An 18,563-nucleotide genomic window follows, 5' to 3' on the forward strand; every position below is an offset into this window, starting at 1 on the left:
ATTATTGTAAAAAAAATATTGATCTCAAACGTTTCTGAGACTATTCTTTTAAAGGAAATTATTGAACTTCCTTTGGATACAGTGTAATTATTGAGGAAGCTGCTAACAAGCTTCCAGTAATTTCATTCTTGAAGTTTTACACAAGTTCTAAACTCAGAGAACAGTAGAATTAAGCTTTTATAGATTTTCTGTGAAGAAAATTTTGCAAGGTTTTGTGAATGAAAATATTGTCTTCATAACGTTGATTTTCATTTGAATAACACATTGAGTAAATTTTTTTATAACCAGATTGTTGTAAAGTCCACGTAAAAGAATATGAAGTATTAGCTGTGGCTTAAGTAGAAGCAGTCGGTTATGGTCAGACGCGCCAGTTGCGGTCTCATTTAATATAATACATGAAAATATTATACAGAGGTAATACTATAAAACATACAGAGTGATAAGACATTAAAATAGTATACACATGAGTATAATTTGTTCGCACAAATATTTTTTTAAAGACCTACTCCGAGTTAAGGAGCTTACTTCTACACTCTGCGGTTTTACAGACATTACTGCCACAGCTTCTACACATTTTATTATCTTGAGTGCTGCTGTAAATACACTTGACTTTCCATACACGTCGCTTAGCCCACCTATGTGGCCCATGTTACTACATTTATTATGCATGCCTACTAAAATGCGTCTTACAATTTTCATAACGCTTCCAATAATATTAAAAATTTATTAACCCTTGGACGTTCATTGGAAATGGTCACACGGAAGATCTTCAGTTTATTTTTCTTATAACTTTATTTCTTAACAAATTTGTTGCAGTGTCTTATAGTTAAGAAGAAACCAAGCATTTTGCAATATTTAGGTAAAATAAATATTTGTAGGCAAATGACAGATACAGCTCTATTTAAGGTATATACAATTAAAAAAACACTATTCCTTATGCTTTTAGTAATATTAATTCAATGATACATACACTTATATTTATAAAATATACTGATTGTCAGTTGAGGAAAAAATTCTTCCTGTTCAAATAAAAATGTACACTAATAAACGATAAGATAAAAATGATAATTGCACAATTCTAGAATGAACAGAGGAATAAAGCAGTGTAAGGCAATTTAAATGTTTATGTATTTATATTGAATCCATTAAGAGGATCAACATTTACCAAAAAGAACAGGTTTCAGAAATATATAAGAACAAAATTGACACACAAAAGGGTCCACCGTTGAAAAACGCATAGAGAAGATCACAAAGTTTACAGTTCTTAAATTACAGTGTCTCTTAAGTGAGTGATCATTGTTAAGATCAAAATTTGTAGCACAGTGGGAACGACGGCAAAGTACTCAATTGTACTCAGCAGGTACAGGCTAATACTTATCGCGAATTCGATCGTGTCGTTTCGCCGTCACGTTCTGCCTCGTTCTCGGGTACAGTTCGCCCCAATAAATCTTCTGTATCGTCGGTCGTTCACGCCCACTTTCGTCCTCGACGCCGTCAGACGAATCTGGTCCCTTTAAAAGCTCGAACACGAAAAGCCCGACGAAGTAAACGAACTCCACGACGGCGATGAGGCTAAACCCGACGAAGATGCCGCCGATGCCACTGGCGTCGCCTGGAAAATACGAGAATCCCATTCCAAGTCCTTCTATTCCCGTTATATTGCCTCTCCGGTCCTCTAAACGTTTCCAGTTCTATAATTCTGTAATTCTCGATCGCCGAGTTAGAATTCGAAGTCGAAGTCAAACTCAAATTCCTTCGAACCAGCGACCGAACCACGAATATTTATGCTCACGTCTCTTTATATTATTCCAGAGAAACCGAAACCAAACCTAAATAGATTGTTGCTATCAATTATTTGGAAATGGGAAGCCTCACTCGATTGAAGACCCTCTGACTATTTTAACTGAACGAGATTAAATCACTTTACATGGGAATTACATTAAATTTTACTTGACCAAAGACGCCATTTACTGACCTATCAATTATTTGGAAATGGCATACCAACATGGCGGCAGCCTTACACGCATAACTTAACAAATAACTTTTAAACCATTGAATTCCTAACATTAAAACTTGGATTTCTGGCACTGTCTCGTCAAAATCTACAGATTTATATAAAAGAAGTTGAAGTTTAACCCTCAAGTCTCTTTCGGACGCTCTAAACATTTTAAATGAACAAGATTAAATCTGTTTTCATATGAATTAAATGAAATTTTACTTGGCCAAATGTATCATTTATCGTGCTATCAATTATTTGGAAATGGCAAGTTTCAAGTCTGTTTGGGGCGCTCTAAACATTTTAACTGCACAAGATTAAATCCCTTCAATCTCTTCAATCTATTCAAAACCGTCCTACTCTAAGACTTCTATTACAATGGTTTTTCTTCTTTGATTTCAGAGATTGACGAAGACCTATGAACCAACATAAACTTCGGGGACGTCGATTTAACGTCGAAAGGGTTGGACATTTTTCGGGGGAAATCGTCACGGGACTTGTCGATAAGGATCACGGGGCGTCGTGGACCATCGCGTATAAAAACGGGACTCGTAACTCCGTTATCCTGAGCGCATTACAACAGTCGTTTGCGACAGCGAGTGTGCCCGTACCATAATGGATCAACCATTGCTGTTCCCAACAGCCGCACTGTTCCCTGCGCTTTTATTTCCCCCGGAAGCTCCAGGCAACAGATTACGCCCGCGCAACGGAGCAACTTGATGCTGCTACGGATCCTACGTTACAAAACGGAATCCTTTGCATCGCGATCCTTATTGCCGGTGTATCCGAGAGCGCGTTTTATTCGGAACCGCTTTTACGGCGGTCGTGCCCTCGATTAAAGCTACCCCGTCGAACCCGCCGCGATTACGATTACATCGGCAGGAATGCGCTCCGTACGCACAGGCGACCATAAAAATTCTGCGAAATCGAAGGAATTTGTTTAGTGAAACGAAAGGTTGAACGTTGCGATTTATCGGGGCTCCTTTATATCGAGAACTCTGAGCACAGTTGCAGCGAATATACGCTGACGAGCAAAATTAAAAGAACGTTCGATATTCGTCGATGTTTAAATAGTTATATCTCTGTGACAAAAAATCGTACGGTGATGATTCCAAGCTCATTTTGAAGCGTAGAGCACCTGCTTTCAAAGAAGTTTACTTTTCTTAAGCAATCTCCTTAAAGATGTTTGAACACCGTACACAAGAGTGAAAAGGCAAAGGTGCTTCTTTTAGAAAATCTGTCAAATTCCAATAATTCTGCAAGTTTTGAAAAATTTTTTTGAGGCCTGAGACTGACACATATTTGAAGAACAAAGTCCCCCCTTTATGGTAGATTTAATGAAAAGTGTGGCGCCAATGTTTTAAATGCAACTTTAAATCGTGACACGTTGTACATAAATCGTAATAATTTTTTAAAGACCATGTTCGTACCAAAATTTTGTATAATTTATAATGTTTGTATAATTTGGTTTCCAATACTATGTATTTATATAGATATTCCAAAAATAGGATACATGTTGAATCATTTTTTCTGTCTTTGGATATTGATAGATCATTTCAGGGTTTTGCTGCGTGTTCCGTCAGAAGACGAAACAAACATCTGGGTGGCAGACTTCGGCCTACCTCCAGTCTACCACGTTTGCACTGCACTAGCATTTATGGTAGCGGCCCGGGACAAAATTTACAACACCTTACCGGGCCCAGGTTTATAACGCCTTTCCGGACCCATCGAGTGAGGGTGTCACGCGGCCACCTCGGCAGAAGGTCACCTTCCCTTTGGCAATGGTAGGCGTCAACGAAGAGCAATTACAATGAGTGACCAATCACAAACAAATTAGAAGACGGAGATTCCTAGACCCCACCCACACCGAGACTAGCTGCAAGGAGACAAGAGACGACAAGACTAGTCAACCAAGTAGCCTCGAATAAACCAGTATTCCTCCGAGCAACTGTAGAATCGTAGCCCACCACCAAATCCACGTACTTTCTTCTTGTTTCTTCGGGTCTGTTAAACGTCAGAGTCGAAGGTGCAAACCGACACGCACAAGAGTGTCCCTTGCATCAGCTGCACCAGTCAAAAGGTGCACGACTAAACACTGCGGAACAATCGATGTTGGTATGAACGAGTAAAACAAGATTGGAAATTAAACTAACGGTAGCAAGTACTTCCACGAATTGCAAAAACCTTCTTTAGAGGACTTCCGTTAATCTCCAATAGGTTGTAATAGAGCGCAGTGTATTCTCGCAATGTGTTCTGGTCAATTACACCGAAAAGATTGTACTAGATCGTAATGTGTTCTCATAACGTGTTCTGGCCAATTTGATCAGATGGGAATATTTTATTAATACTTTCTCAATCCTTCGACAGCCTTTCCACTGTCTACTGATCGCGAGGTGGCAACGAATTGATAACCGTTCCCCATTTACTGTCAATTCTGCTGCAATCTCATTGGAACGTGAAAAATAGTTAGGCTCGTTTATTTGATATTATAATGGCAAAAGAAATAAAATTGTGTACACTCTAATTAGCTGAATATTAATACCTTCCCTCAATTTATTTTTTATTTGACTACGATTTCATTCTACTATAAAGATAAGAGTTGTTTCACCCCTTCATAACAAATCAACACAGCAACAAAATGAAAATTTTAGCATATGAATTAGGTAGAAATTAATATCTTTCCCCATTTTATTTTCTATTCGACTTCGATTTGATTGAAAAATAAAAATGAAGATTATTTCACCCCATTATTTCAGTTTGCTTTGGGGAAATAAAAATTTGTATGTTCTTCTCGAATAAACAGTTACTAAAATTGGATATTATTAGTAGAAAAAGAGATTTCACTTACCTAAAAGCTCGTACCATCGATAAACAACGTCTTGCTTCAACTTGATGGTGCCAAAACGATTGAAGTACACGTGCAAAACGCTTTGGTTCTCGAAGTAGACGTTGTTCCTGAGAATTATATATAAACTTAACCGCTCGAAAATGTTGTTTAAAATCAATACCATCTACTCACAATAATTTTGTTCTATGATACCCAGGTGGTATATGAGTGGACATCATCTTTGCCGTGTAAGTTACGTCGCCGCACAATGGATAGCAATTGTTGCAATGCAAAATGTTGTCGGATTCTTCGACTGCATGGTTGTACAGATCGGTATTAGGCACCACGGAGGACCATCTGTCTGAAATTACAAAAATCTTTTCAATCTGTCCAAAATTAATAGACCTCTTCCCTGAGATGATTCCAACTACTCTTTTATTAATCCTCCAGTCTAATCGTTTCAATCCTTAGATGCTCAACATATTTCGTTCCTTTAATAAAATTGCAATGCACTTACATTTGTATTGCAACAAGCACGGTACGTCTTCTAAATTGCAGACCCTGTTGGACTCTGCAAAACGACAAGGAAGATACAAGAAAACATAATGTAATCAAATTGAAAACATATATAACAGTCCATAAACAGTTATGGTGAATGTACTAAAACGAACATTTCTTCTATAACGAATTTGTTCCAGGACAGAAAATAGTAAGTACTTGAACAATAATTTACCTCCCACAGTAAATAGAATATTTAAAAAACATCAAAAAATACACGTATCTTTTCAAAAGAAACTCACAAATCCAATTAAAAATTAAAAAAGCACCAACCAACGTCCCAAAATCAGAATTTCTTTCTAACATCCCAAGCCCAACACGTGTACGGTACATTTTCACAATAGCCCGCGCGTATCGCAAAAAGCGAAGGGGAACAAAACAGAGCAGGAAGTACAGGAAATAAACAATTTTATCTGCCCGCGGATAACAGTTGGCTCAGGGCGCATTGTCCCCCGTGCAGTATGATAGAAGAGTTTAACGTTCGCGCTTCAAAGGCAGTGTTTGTTTACACTTGAGCGTAAAGTCGACGCAACAATATTTATCTGGCTCTTGACTCTTATCCGATAAAAGTGAACCCGTTGTACGACGCACACGGCAGGGAATAGAAACGACAAGCTCTCCCGGATCTTCTCGAGTTCACAATCGTAGGAGTAGTATAGTCCTCTTTTGCAGGCCAAAGCTATATTACGAGGATCATTGCACACAATTTCTAACCATTTCGACCTTCGCTAATGCTACGCGAATTTTTCGCGAGCATCTTCATTCGGTGCGTGAATCAGAGCATGCGTTGCCTGATCAATGATTGACTCGTACCACTTATTTGAATGAGAACATGATACGTTTGGCTGATGAATCGATTCATGCGCATTAAATTAAAACAATGTTTTTCGTCGAACGAATGGTCGACTCGTACTACTTGTCTGTATAAGGTCCAGACAAAACTGAATCGGTAATAAGGAAAGTATTGACTATCTAATTATCGTTTCAAAGCGGATCAGAATGAGACGCGAACCAAACCGGATCCTGGATCAAGCTCGTCAAGCGCGGAGTCCCATAACCGGTCGGACGCTTATTAAAATAATACGGTTAGGTTCCGGGACGGGGGAGCATCGAGCCGTGAAGCCGAGAGGGCTGGGTTTCGTAAGCTCAGACCAGTTTAAACAGTTTTTATTGCGCCCCGTGCCGGGCGGAACTTATCTTCGAGGGAAACTACTTGGCCGCGAGAGCTGCGCGCCGTCGCTGGTTTATAGTTGCTCGACGTTCCCCGAATAATTTAGAAGTTTCTTGGGGAGTTCAGTTGGAGAGTGGTTGTTGCGGAGTGCATTTAGTGTATTGTGAACCGGGGAGAGTCAACGGCGAACCTCGATTAAAGCTACCTCATTATAACGATGAACGACTGATGCCAACTTCCCCACACCCTCCGTCAGACGCGAAAATTAAGACGTCGAACGCGGATTGATTCCGGAGAGAAAACTTGGGCTGGGACATGTCCTATTGCGCGGATCGCGACATCTACATGCGAAAGAATCTGTCTATCCTCTTCTTGTCTTGTCCAGCACTTCGAAAGAAATATCATCTTACGAAGTTGGGAAAATGTATCGTGTCGCTTCTCTTGTTGCTGAGGACGACTGTTCTTGAGACGCGAAGCTTCGACGAGTGAGAACGGTTTTAGAGAGAGAAAGTTGTGGGAAAGCTGTAAGCGACAGTGAAATAAAATGTGCATGTTCGACGGGAAGTGTCCGAGCAAATTAAACGCTCGTCGTTGTTAAACTGCGGATTTTATTTGTTATGGGAAAAATGGCTAGGCACATTTAAGGCAGTAGACAAATTATAGAATTTAAGAACGTCAATGCATTAATCTCGGCTTATGAAAATAGTTAAGAGATGTTTAACTCTTGTTCATTGCAAACAATTTTCATTTTGGGACTAATTATTTTATATTTACTATGGAAAAAATGGATAGGTTCTCTGTCATGGATAGTGCCTCTGTTAAAATTAAGTTCAAATAAGAGATAGAATTCCAATGTATAGTTATTCTTGATGTATTTACATATATTCAATATATGTATAACTTCATTTTGTAGTTTATGAGTTATTGAATACTTAATTGATTCATATGTAATATTCAATGATCTAATTCCAATGATTTGCGGATTATTATGCAACATAAAAATTGTCTGCATTGGTTGCAAAAGACAGGAGCCAAATAAAAATATTTCGGTTCATCTAAAAAATTTTGTAAAATTGGAAATTATGTACCATGCTTGAATTTGTGTAATCTCATCACTGTTTTAAATTTCTTAAAGATCTTAAACGAGACACTGAAATGAGGCATCCTGTGTAAAGGAAACGACAGCACAACTATGAATATGTTCCTTTTTTTTTTATTAGATAGATTTTATTACCTCGATTAGGTAGGTAGAAGGGCACACAGTTGCATAAGCTAAGCATGTCAGCGACCTTGCAGTCGACGATGCAGTCGCTGTAAGTGTAAGATGCACGTATTTTCATCATTTCTTCGGGAAATACGCAGTGTCTGTGTTCAAGTGCGTATGGTATGACATTTGTGGTGCTGTAGGACACGATCGCCTCGATTTCTACGTCTCTTTGTGTTGTTGGAGAAACGAAGATCTCGATCACGCCTCCACTGGTCATGTCTGGGTAATCGTGAGGGTTGAATATCGTCACCTATCGAAATTAGCATTTTTATAAAAAATTAATATACATTTATTATATTCTTTTGCTTCACATAAGCAGCAGAAATAATTAATGCATTTTATGCACTTCGTATAATCGTTGTCAGAGTGAATAATCCATTTCTCGAAGATCCAAATAATTTCTATAGATTGACATAAGGCTTGGTGTTTATGGATTTTGTAAATTTTAATAGTGAAAAGTTATTGATGCTGCAATCAGTATACATTAAAATTAGCTATAGGTTCCTTGGATGAAGATTAATATTTTTTAACGAATTAAAATTTGTCTATGTGTAACTGCAATGAGCTGCCCTATAATCATGACAAGAATGAGTTTATATATTATAGATTTTCCGTGATTTTTATTACAAATACGTGCAATTGTTTTCCAAAGGGGCGTCTCATTTTAATAATTGTGGAATAAAATATATAAAATCGGTCAATTTGACCAGTGGTACTTTTTGGTGTTAATTAGATAGTTGACGATGTTTGCACTTCTCGCAGGTCCTCATTGCTGGATTTTACCTTGAATCCGTTGATAGGAAAGATAGGATATAGATAATCCTCCTCAAACGACTCCATCAAAACCGAAAGTCCGCCATCTTTTCCCAGAACGTCCACTTTGAGCGGCTCCAGCCTGTGATCGACACCGTGCCGCCAGTTGTAATTAAACGAAACCGTATACATAGTTATACGAATCATAGTAGAACGAGTGAAACGACGAAAACACCATAGCACAGATGTCGCGCGCGAGAGAGGGAGAGAGAAAGAGAAAAAGAGTAAAAAAGTCAACAATTCAGTAATAATTAGTTTAATAAAAAAACATAAAAATTTTCGAAACCGATTACTACATTACCGTATTCGCTGCTCACATAAATCACATCAGGTTCGAAATCAAAGGGGAATGATAAATTTGTTTTTGGTGGGCGGTGGATTTCATGCATTTAAATTAAAACTACTCGAGTGTCGATAAAACGAACGAGGTAAACAACTTTGCAATTTTCAGATGAAATATTAAAATTGTGTCATTTCTCTCGTGTCAAATATTCCGGAAAAAATTATTCATTTCACGTCATAGAACAGTGAACACGCTAATTATGAGATTGCAAAAAATTTTGTAAATTATTCTACCGACTCACAAGGATATATCGTCTCTTTTGGTGGCATAATTGAAAGTGCAGCAAAATCCGTCCTGCGTTTTACGAAACGTGAACATCTCCGAGCAGTTTTTGTCCTGATCGTGGAACCGACACCTTGCGAGCAATACCGAACAATGTGGTGTGAGCTGAAATCACTATGTCACTATTAGCAAGCCCGTTCACTGGTCAAACAATTGCACAATCATTCTAACATAAAATTAACCAGGTGACGTAAAAATTAATTTTCGAGTCAACAAAATTCTCAGGTAACACGGTGATGAAAATTGTGATAATTTCTTTAAAAGAAATAGTACGACAATACATCTGGGCTCAATTTAAACCGTGAAGTCTCTACTTTTACTGGCCATTGTTCATTTATGTCAAAGAAATTTTTGCATGATGCAGCAGGTGGAGAACTAAAGACACGCATCGTCTCGAAAATGCTACATATTTAAGTATCTGTAAAAACGTTACAAAATTTTTTCCGGGAATTAATCTACCACGAATTTGAAGATTGAATCTTGCTCTTTACAAAGCTGCTAAAAGAATTGGTCTACGATTTTCTTGAACTGATTTATCGGTATTTTGACTGGATAGTAACTGGCAACTTTATAAAAAAATATCGTAGCGATTGTTGTAAAGAAAAAGCTTCAATCCTAAAATCCATGGTAGATTCGTTCACCGAAAAAATTTTTTAACGTTTTTACAGACGTTTCAAGTTACAGTTCTAATTGAAAAGTCACCCAGTTGAAGGGTTAAAAAAAATAAAAAAATATTGCTGCATAATTTCGAAAGTTTAGGAGAAGGAGTAGTCTAAAGGGCGGTTGACAGTACTCACACGTCTCATTATTTCGGCGATATTATAATCGCGGGACTCCGCCAGCAAGTGATCGATCCGATACACTCGATTCTGCTTGATGAATTCGGAATCGTAGAGATCGCCCAGCTGCGTGATCAGCTCGAAAATTTCATCGACGGACTGCCGGGTGATGTTTAACTGAAATCTGAAACGCAAAACACACACACACACACACACACACACAGCTTTCAATTTGCAATAATCCCGGCAACATTTTAAAAGCGAGGTTGTTCTAAGTTCAATAGCGAACACTCGGAATCGCCGCGTTGCGAAAACGAGAAAAGCGCACGGACAGGCACCAAAGGGGAAAAACCGGCTCATAAAATCCATACAAAACTGAAAGCGACACACGTTTTGAAAAAGCGAAAGATAACGCTCAGAGCACGCTATGAAATTCGCGGACCGAGCCACGCGGAACGATAAAATCTCCGGAAACCGTGATCCAGGTTACGAATAAACTTTCGTTTCGAGATTATATTAAAAGATTCCGTCGAACACGGAAATCAGACGCGCGTCAGCCGTTCCGGTAAAATATTTATATCCACGTTGTTACGTTCTAGTGGGATTTCAATATTAATGTTGCACTCGGAATTAATTAAAATTGCGATCGTTCAGCGAATATTGATAAGAGATCATTTTAGAGTGGCCTACCGGGATCTTATCGATTAAATGTTAATGAAAATCTTCGCGGATTTGAAGTTAACTTGCAAACAATTTGTCTAAGAATGCGTCACGTTGTCGAGAGAATTTATAAATTCCATAAAAAAATTGATCTGCACCACTTTTGCATTAAAGGAATTGTATGTTCGTCGGATGAAATTATTTAGAAATAAACTAAGGATTAATTGACTAACAGGATTCATCAAAATGAAAAACGAGCCCACAAAACAATTTGCACGCATCTTTTTCTGTCGGTGCTTTTCTCGCTAAATTTGCAGCTCGAGTAACTATAATGTCAGCACGGAGTGACACTCGGGACAATGTCCGCGGTAATGACGGAGGTATTTGTTTGCGAAAGCTCGAGTCCGGGTCGAAGTAGCAGTATGGTCAGGTGGCGATGCAACGTCAACCACAATCGAAATTATCCATGCAGTGCAAATTGGTGTTGTCCAATGAACCGACGCACAGTGGTTCGAATACTAAGTACTCACTGGACGTAATTATTTTTTCGCGGTTGTAAACTCATTCGGGATTTTACATCTTAGAACACAAACCTGATTCATTCGACAATTTAATCATTTTTAAGCGATGTATGCCAATTTAATTGTCAACTAGTGGGTGGAACATTGTTGATCTTTTAAGTGGTATAACTTCGCAACAAAGGATCCTGGAAGAATCAGATTGAGCTCGTATTAAAGCTTGGAATCTGTACTTTCAAAACACGGTAGCAGATTTTTCTAAGACGTTTTTCTATCACGTAGGAAAAACATGAAAGATTCCACTTTTCTAAAAGTTGAGATTTCATGCTTTAAACTGAGCCCAGTATGATCGTACCACGATCCTTTGTTACATAGTTATAACAATTTGAAAATTGATCATTTTTAGGGGAAAATTTAGTGCCCCTTCAATTTTGCTTCCAACTTTGAGATGCTGTAGCGGATTTTATGCATCTACGGCAAAAATGAGTAGGTGAAATTTAAAACAGTGGAAAGATTAAAAGAATTTTCGTATTGTACATCAATATATTATTTTCGACTGATTGAAATGATCGAAAACAGAAAAATATTTTTACGTGGTTTCTGATCCTTGCAATTGACTCAGACAATTTTTATTTTGCATAAAACACACCACAGTCCATTTATTGCCTAGAGAGTACATCGGGGCAATTATTTGTCAGGAATGTGAAAATGAATTTTTTCCAGCTAGTGCACTCGAACTACTATGTACTACTATTGCACTGTTGGCGAATGGTACTCGTGCTCGCTTAAACACCGAGAGTTCCTCACAGTTCGTTGGCAATTTCCATGGCGGCCCGCCGGCTGATTCGATTTATGCTGCAGATCGACACGCCTGGAAAAGGAGAGCTCGTTACGAAACGGCGTCAACGAAACTTCGGACACTTTAATCCCCGTGTAACAGTAACACTCTGTTAATTCCCCGTGGGCCCCCGCGTTTAATAACCCGATTCGAAATTAGCAAGGCATTAAAACCGATCTTCCGAACCCGCCGCGCAAATTTTCACGGTATATTCTCCTTCGAGCCCGGTTAATTAGGAAAGTTTCTCCTGGTAAGTGGCCATCGATGGTGAAGGGCCTAATTAAATGATCATTGAGGTCGAAAGTACAATTTCCGCTGTGATTGGGAATCAATATTGTTCGGAAAAGTAATCTCGAGTGGCTGTCGGACGATCCGAGGATCGTTCAAACATGATTTTTCTACAATCAACACTTTGCTCTTCTAGCTTTCATTGTTTAGCGTTTTGTTCCTTTAGGACACTTTGTCTGAAGTGTGAACTAAAAGCGTGATGAAGAGATCTTTCGCTAGCGAAAAGATTCGATCAATGATCGAAGCTCGTACCAGTTACCTGATCTATATGTTATTAGATCTATATGTTATCAGTTACTAATCTTCGTTGATTGCAAGGAATAAATACAATTGTCTTTCTTCCTTTAAAAATTTTGCAGAAATGAAAACAATACACATCCTTAATATTTTTATAATTTCCTCGCTGTTTTAAATTTATCTCATAAATTCATAAAATCCACAGTCTACTAATGATAGGACTCGTACCACTTGTCCGCATAAGAATAAAAGACTTTTCCCTACAGAATAATTGTGAATTGTTTCGTTCGGGTTAAATATGTTTTTATTAAAACGTAACAAATAACAATTGTTGCCTGCGGAATTAACTTTGGGCAACTGTTTCACGGAGCCAGTAGACTCTCGCGGTACAAGAAATATGAAGAATTTCCGAGTAAAGAGTTTTGTCTTGATCGAGTAACTAACGAAGTCTAGTCTAACTTCTGTGTTCTCCGAGTAACGAGTCTAGTCTTTCTAACGAGTGACGAATGTAGTCTTTTCGATTCTAACTTCTATGCGATTCTAACTTCTGTCCCGGGGTCCGCTCGCTGGTCACCTCGGTGGTGCCGAGAAAACATCCCAATTTGGGGGAAAAGTCTTTCCCATTCGCTGGCTGACCTGAAGGGGAAGAATCTTCCGGACAATCCTCACCGGTGGAGGAGGAAGTCTCCACCCACAAGTCAAACCAGGAAAGTTGGTAAACAAAACGAATTGCAGGACCCCGGAACAGCCCGAGTATTTAGCCTAAGTGGCTCGCGACGAATTTATTGCCCCTTAACTTGGGTCCGGTGACGACGGTTAAGGGGCACGCGCACGTGTGGCACAAGAGGGGTTGCGCTCTTGGCCTGGTCGACGCTTGAGCGGGTTATAAGGCCCGCTTTGTTCGAATCCGGGACCTCCGGTACATTGCGGGTGGTACGCGGAGCGAGGATTTCCCGGATTGAACTTTTATGGCCACTATCCAATGCCATCAGCTAAAAAACCCTCGAGGACCGTGCGTACGGCCACTCGAGAATTAGCATTCTTCTAGTTTTCGAAGGATGGCTAGAAATCGGAGAAGGGCATATTTTATGGCTTTCAGCTTTAATTCTACGCAGCTGTTGCCTCGCGACGATTGACTAAATCTAAAGATAAATCTCGGTGGGACCGAACAAGTTGATTCATACTACTTGCTTAAATTAGAATAAGAGAGTGTTTTCTCGCAAATGATTGACTCGTTCTACTTGATTGGTGCTAATAGGGTATTCTACTTGTCCGACCCCTCACTTAGTTGTACTGCTCGTCTGACTGATGGCTGATATATTTTACTTATCTGCTTGATAATCGACCTACGTTACTTTCTAGTTTATTCTATTCGGCTGTCTGACCTAAACCGCTTCTTCGTAATTAAATAGCGTTTAATGTACCTGGGAAATCCAAATCTTGGGTATCCATCTGTTCCGTCTCCACAGTATTGAAACAGGGGTTCTGCATGATGTCCATATATCCTTCATAGATCGTATAGATCATCGCAGGCACGGCAATCGCGTACAGCATGCCCCATAACAGTCTGAAACCAGTGAGAATTTAAAAATGCCATGGAAAATGTCCATGGCGATTGTTGAACAAAAGCTTTTATGATATTTTAGATAGTGTAATAATTACACTACAGAGTCTATGCAATTATAACAAAAACGATTGCATGCAAAGTTGTATCATCATTATTAAAATTATTAACAAAAAAAAATAATATACTGCCATTCAATTCGTGTTCATTACAATCGATGTAGAAAATTTTTATTTTACGTAAAGATCCCCAGTCTAATAATGATATAGTAAAGAGTCGATCCATGGGATATCATTCAATATTTAGCACAATGGCCGACATCTTTTTAATATCGATAAACGAATATACCTGTAATAGAAAAATTTCTATTTCTGTATCCCATTCAACTTTTACTAAACTGCGGAGCTTCGTTCAAAGTAAAAATAGTCCACCTGAATTGCAACAAACTGGAGTAAAATAGAAAGTTATTTTCTTTTTTAATATGCTTAATAGACTGAAAATAATACAGCAGTATTTTCAAATTCTTCTAATGTGTTTACTCTCTTAAATTGCACTTACTCATTTTTGTGACAAAAGCGTAAATTCCGCAATGTAATTATTACATTCCAGAATTTTCCTTTGTCGATTCCCATCAGAATTCACAATGTGAGGACGTTTTTTAAAAATGCTTTATGTCTCAAAATAGAATCTATCAAAAAGTGCTACAACTTTTTCGATCCCGAGCTGAAAGGTTAAACATCGCCACCACGAATATCCAGCGAAACGGTCACAATAACCGAGCTCCCACGGTTATTTCGCCGCGCGAGCACAGTATAGTTCGAATTTGTTACGCACCAAGCACACGAAGTTACACGATCCGCCGCGGCCTCACGCGCCAAGCAAAATTACCTGTCGAACCATGACGTTCTCGCTTCCACGAAGTACCTGAACCCGACCAGCTTCGTATACCTGCAGTACAGCTTCATGTATTTCGCGAGCGTTTTCCAGAAGCGAGATTTTTTCACGCGTCTGCGATGGACGACGTCCGATTTCCTCCAGCTTTCCTCTTCTCTATCGTAGATTCGCATCTCATCGTCCCTTCACAAGCTCCCGACACTCTTCTTTTCCTTATTTGTTGCTTGACGGGCCGGCTCTTGATCAAAATTGGAATCCAAACGTACATTACAGTTTCTCTACCTTTTCTAACTTACACTCCCTTTTACCCCTTTACGCGCTTAATCCCTATACTCCCTTTATTCCTGCTATACGAACCTTATATGGTATAAACCAATAAATAATAATAATAATAATAATAATAATAATAATACTCCCTTTATTCCCTTTTTTATTCCCTTTTTTATTCCCTATTTTCCCTTTATTTACTAAGCGGGGTCCCCAAGGCTTTTTTATTATTACTTTAGTTCGAATAATATTAATTTTCGTTATTATAAACTATTTGTATATTTTATACATTTCACGGAAATATAAATTACGAAAATCTTACTAACCTCCACAAAGTTTTCAATCTTTTTCCGAAAATCATTTTAACAGATTATTTATCAGAATTGATTACACATAGAAAAATCCCAAGCATTTTTAATACTTACAAATTGGCATAAAAAGAATACATATTTGGGTCTCTTCGTATTTTAAAGGTTAAAATTCTGTTTTTCAGTGTTCTCTTGGAGGAAAATTATCTCCATTATCAAACTTTGCATGTACAGTTAATAATTGAGAGTGTAATTTTGAACCTTAAGAGGCTGTTGTTAAATTTACATCGGTGGACAACAGCGCCTACATTGGAAAACTTTAATATAGACCATAAAGTGTAGGGCTGCGGCATGGTGATCTTAAGTTCCAAACACATTCATTAAGTTCTATTTAATGAAAGAAATCTCCAACTCTTTATGCATCCTGGCCTACTAATAAACAGTTCAATAACTTGCTTCTTTCGTTTACGTATTGGTGGCCATGATGGTCATACATGCGTGACAGTATTCTACAACTAATTGTAAGTTTACATTATGATTGTAATTTATTCGAAAGATACAGGTGAATTATAGAACTAATTCCCACAATCAATTTAATCGATCCAGTTTCGATTCCATGAACTAAATTGCACCGATTTTGTACAATCTTTGGGAATTGTAATTTCCCAATATTTTCGGAACTGTAATTTCCCAATTTTGGAGGTATTGTAATTTCCCAATTTCTTAATTCGCACTGTATTTCCCGAAATATCCTTCTTCGTTCTTTAGAATCAATTTTTTCCTGCCTCCCAAATCAAACCTTCTATCGAATCCTGATCAACTTTCCCCCGAAACTCCAATCGAACACATCATCGATTCATATTCTATAAAATTCTCCGCGAACCCCAGCAAGATAAAACGCGATCTAGCATAATCCACTTTGCAAAGCGAGTCTGTACGAATTCTCGTTTCATCGGCGGAATTAATCCGAGTATATCCGAGACGCCAGAATATTTTTAACGAAGCGTTTCTTTCGCAAGAGGCTGCCGCGAATGAGAGCAACAAAATTTGGGATTTGCATACGAGCGAAAACAGAGGATCGCCCCACGAATACCAGAGAAAGGAGCGAGATGAGAACACAGGCAAAATTTGGAATGGAAAAAAAATGTCGAAAAAGTGTTCTGAACTGTACATTGATTGCGTTATACCGTCGGCACAGTCGCGACTATCAGCTTTCGGTATACCCACGACGACTGGCCGGTTCTCCGCAAACGTTTATATTCAGCCTCATAAAAATCGATCGACCCGTCCCTCGCTCCTCGGCCATGATTTCCGAGAAAAAGGCCGCGTATCTCCGGTATCATTCGATCGAAGCCGATGGACATCGCTTGATCCACAACCACCGCGAGATCCTCCACGTGGTCACGAAATTTATGCGGACATTTCCCCGCCGATGTATTGTACTCTCTCACTCCTCTCCGCGCCGAGATACGATCTCGTCCTCGATCCACGCGAACGCTCGAAAACAATTTGATTCGCTGGGTGATCGATGAACTTGACCTTAAGCGATCGAAATGCCACACGGCGATCGCTGGATTTTATGCGATTGTAAACTGGAGTGGCGAATTTTATTTTTATGGGCTGTCAAATATAATGTTCCAGAGAGAATTTAGGTTCCGTTGACTTACTTCGACACATTGTTCTTTCTTATTCGTTGGATGGTGTTGGTGTTTGAAGGAAACACTGCTAGAAAGAACTATTCGTGTGTCATTTTTGCTTGTGTAAATTGTTTTCTATAGAGTCGTTTGTTCTCCCGTGGATCTTTCTTTAGTGTTCAATGGTTCTTTGTTGTATGTCAAACGCTTCTTGATTGTATCACGAATATTCAGTTTGTACATTTTTAAGGGACACAATGTGCCAGGAAAGTTTATTTACATACCGTTCATTCTTGCTTGTGTTGATCGTTTTGTGTAGAGTCTTTTGTTTTCCAGCTGTTCTTTGTTTTGTCTCGAATAGTTCTTTGTTGTGTGCCAAAATGTTGTTGATTTTATAACAAACAATCAGTTTGTGCATTTTTAAAGGAAACAGTGTGACAGAAAGAAGTATTTTCATACACTGTTAATTTCTGCTTGTATTAATTGTTTTGTTGTGTAATTGTTCTTTACTTAATGCATTGTTTGTAGATTGTATAAATACGCAATAAAATAGGTATTCGCATATTATTCATTTTTCCTTTAAATCAATTATTTTAAATGTACGATAATCATGTACTTTAAATATTTGTGTGTAAAAATAGCATTGTTATTACAAGTAAATGATTAGCAATGAATATAAATGATCGACAAACTCGACTTTCTCCACTCAAAATATCAAAGGGTCTTACTGATTTTATGGGCGTTTCTAACGGGAATAGGGATTTTACTTTTACAACTTCATAATAGTAAAGTACAATGTTCGATGGAATTTAATACGATTTTCCGACGTTTTTATTCCCTTCCATTGCGGGGAATAAAATTGTACCGAGTTCCGGGTTTATGCGATTTTTTTTTTGCCGGCGAGAATTCGCATAAACGTCCACAGTTTATGCGATCTGGTCGAGCTGCGGTGCTGGGACAATAGATTGCGGGGTCTGTTATTCTTTGTTTCGTATGTAAACTGTAAATGAAATTGGTGGTCGATAAAGTACATATATTCATGGGAAATAAATATTTTCCGGAATAATATTCATATTTCCAATGCCTGACCACAAATAACAAAATGTTTCTAATATTTTAACGTTAAACTGAAATTGAACATATTTTTTTTTTATCGTATTTTATATTTCACTGCATTTTGCGTGGTTGACTTGGGAGTATAAAATCTTTGTTTGATCGTGGTCATTTGTTTAGATACTGTTTTATAAGCTTTCTAGATTTATAGCGAGAGACGGTACGTTTTCTTGGTTCATCCGTCCCTATAGAAATCTCGGACAAGA

The 18,563-nt window shown here is 38.3% G+C and overlaps 1 protein-coding gene across 1 annotated transcript; it reads right to left on the reverse strand.

The window, feature by feature from the left end:
* Positions 1-352: 352 nt before the first annotated feature.
* LOC143362459 (sodium channel protein Nach) lies at positions 353-15,415 on the reverse strand. The gene is made up of 11 exons (XM_076802662.1): positions 15,030-15,415; positions 14,002-14,144; positions 12,022-12,085; positions 10,055-10,220; positions 9,217-9,362; positions 8,603-8,714; positions 7,787-8,069; positions 5,341-5,394; positions 5,016-5,184; positions 4,845-4,951; positions 353-1,612 (listed from the first exon to the last, which is right to left on the reverse strand). The coding sequence occupies exons 1-11, from the start codon at positions 15,206-15,208 to the stop codon at positions 1,368-1,370; spliced, it is 1,668 nt and encodes a 555-aa protein (XP_076658777.1). The 5' UTR covers positions 15,209-15,415; the 3' UTR covers positions 353-1,367.
* Positions 15,416-18,563: the final 3,148 nt, after the last annotated feature.

Source organism: Halictus rubicundus, chromosome 17 (genome assembly GCF_050948215.1).
Source record: "Halictus rubicundus isolate RS-2024b chromosome 17, iyHalRubi1_principal, whole genome shotgun sequence".
Taxonomy (NCBI): Eukaryota; Metazoa; Arthropoda; class Insecta; order Hymenoptera; family Halictidae; genus Halictus; species Halictus rubicundus.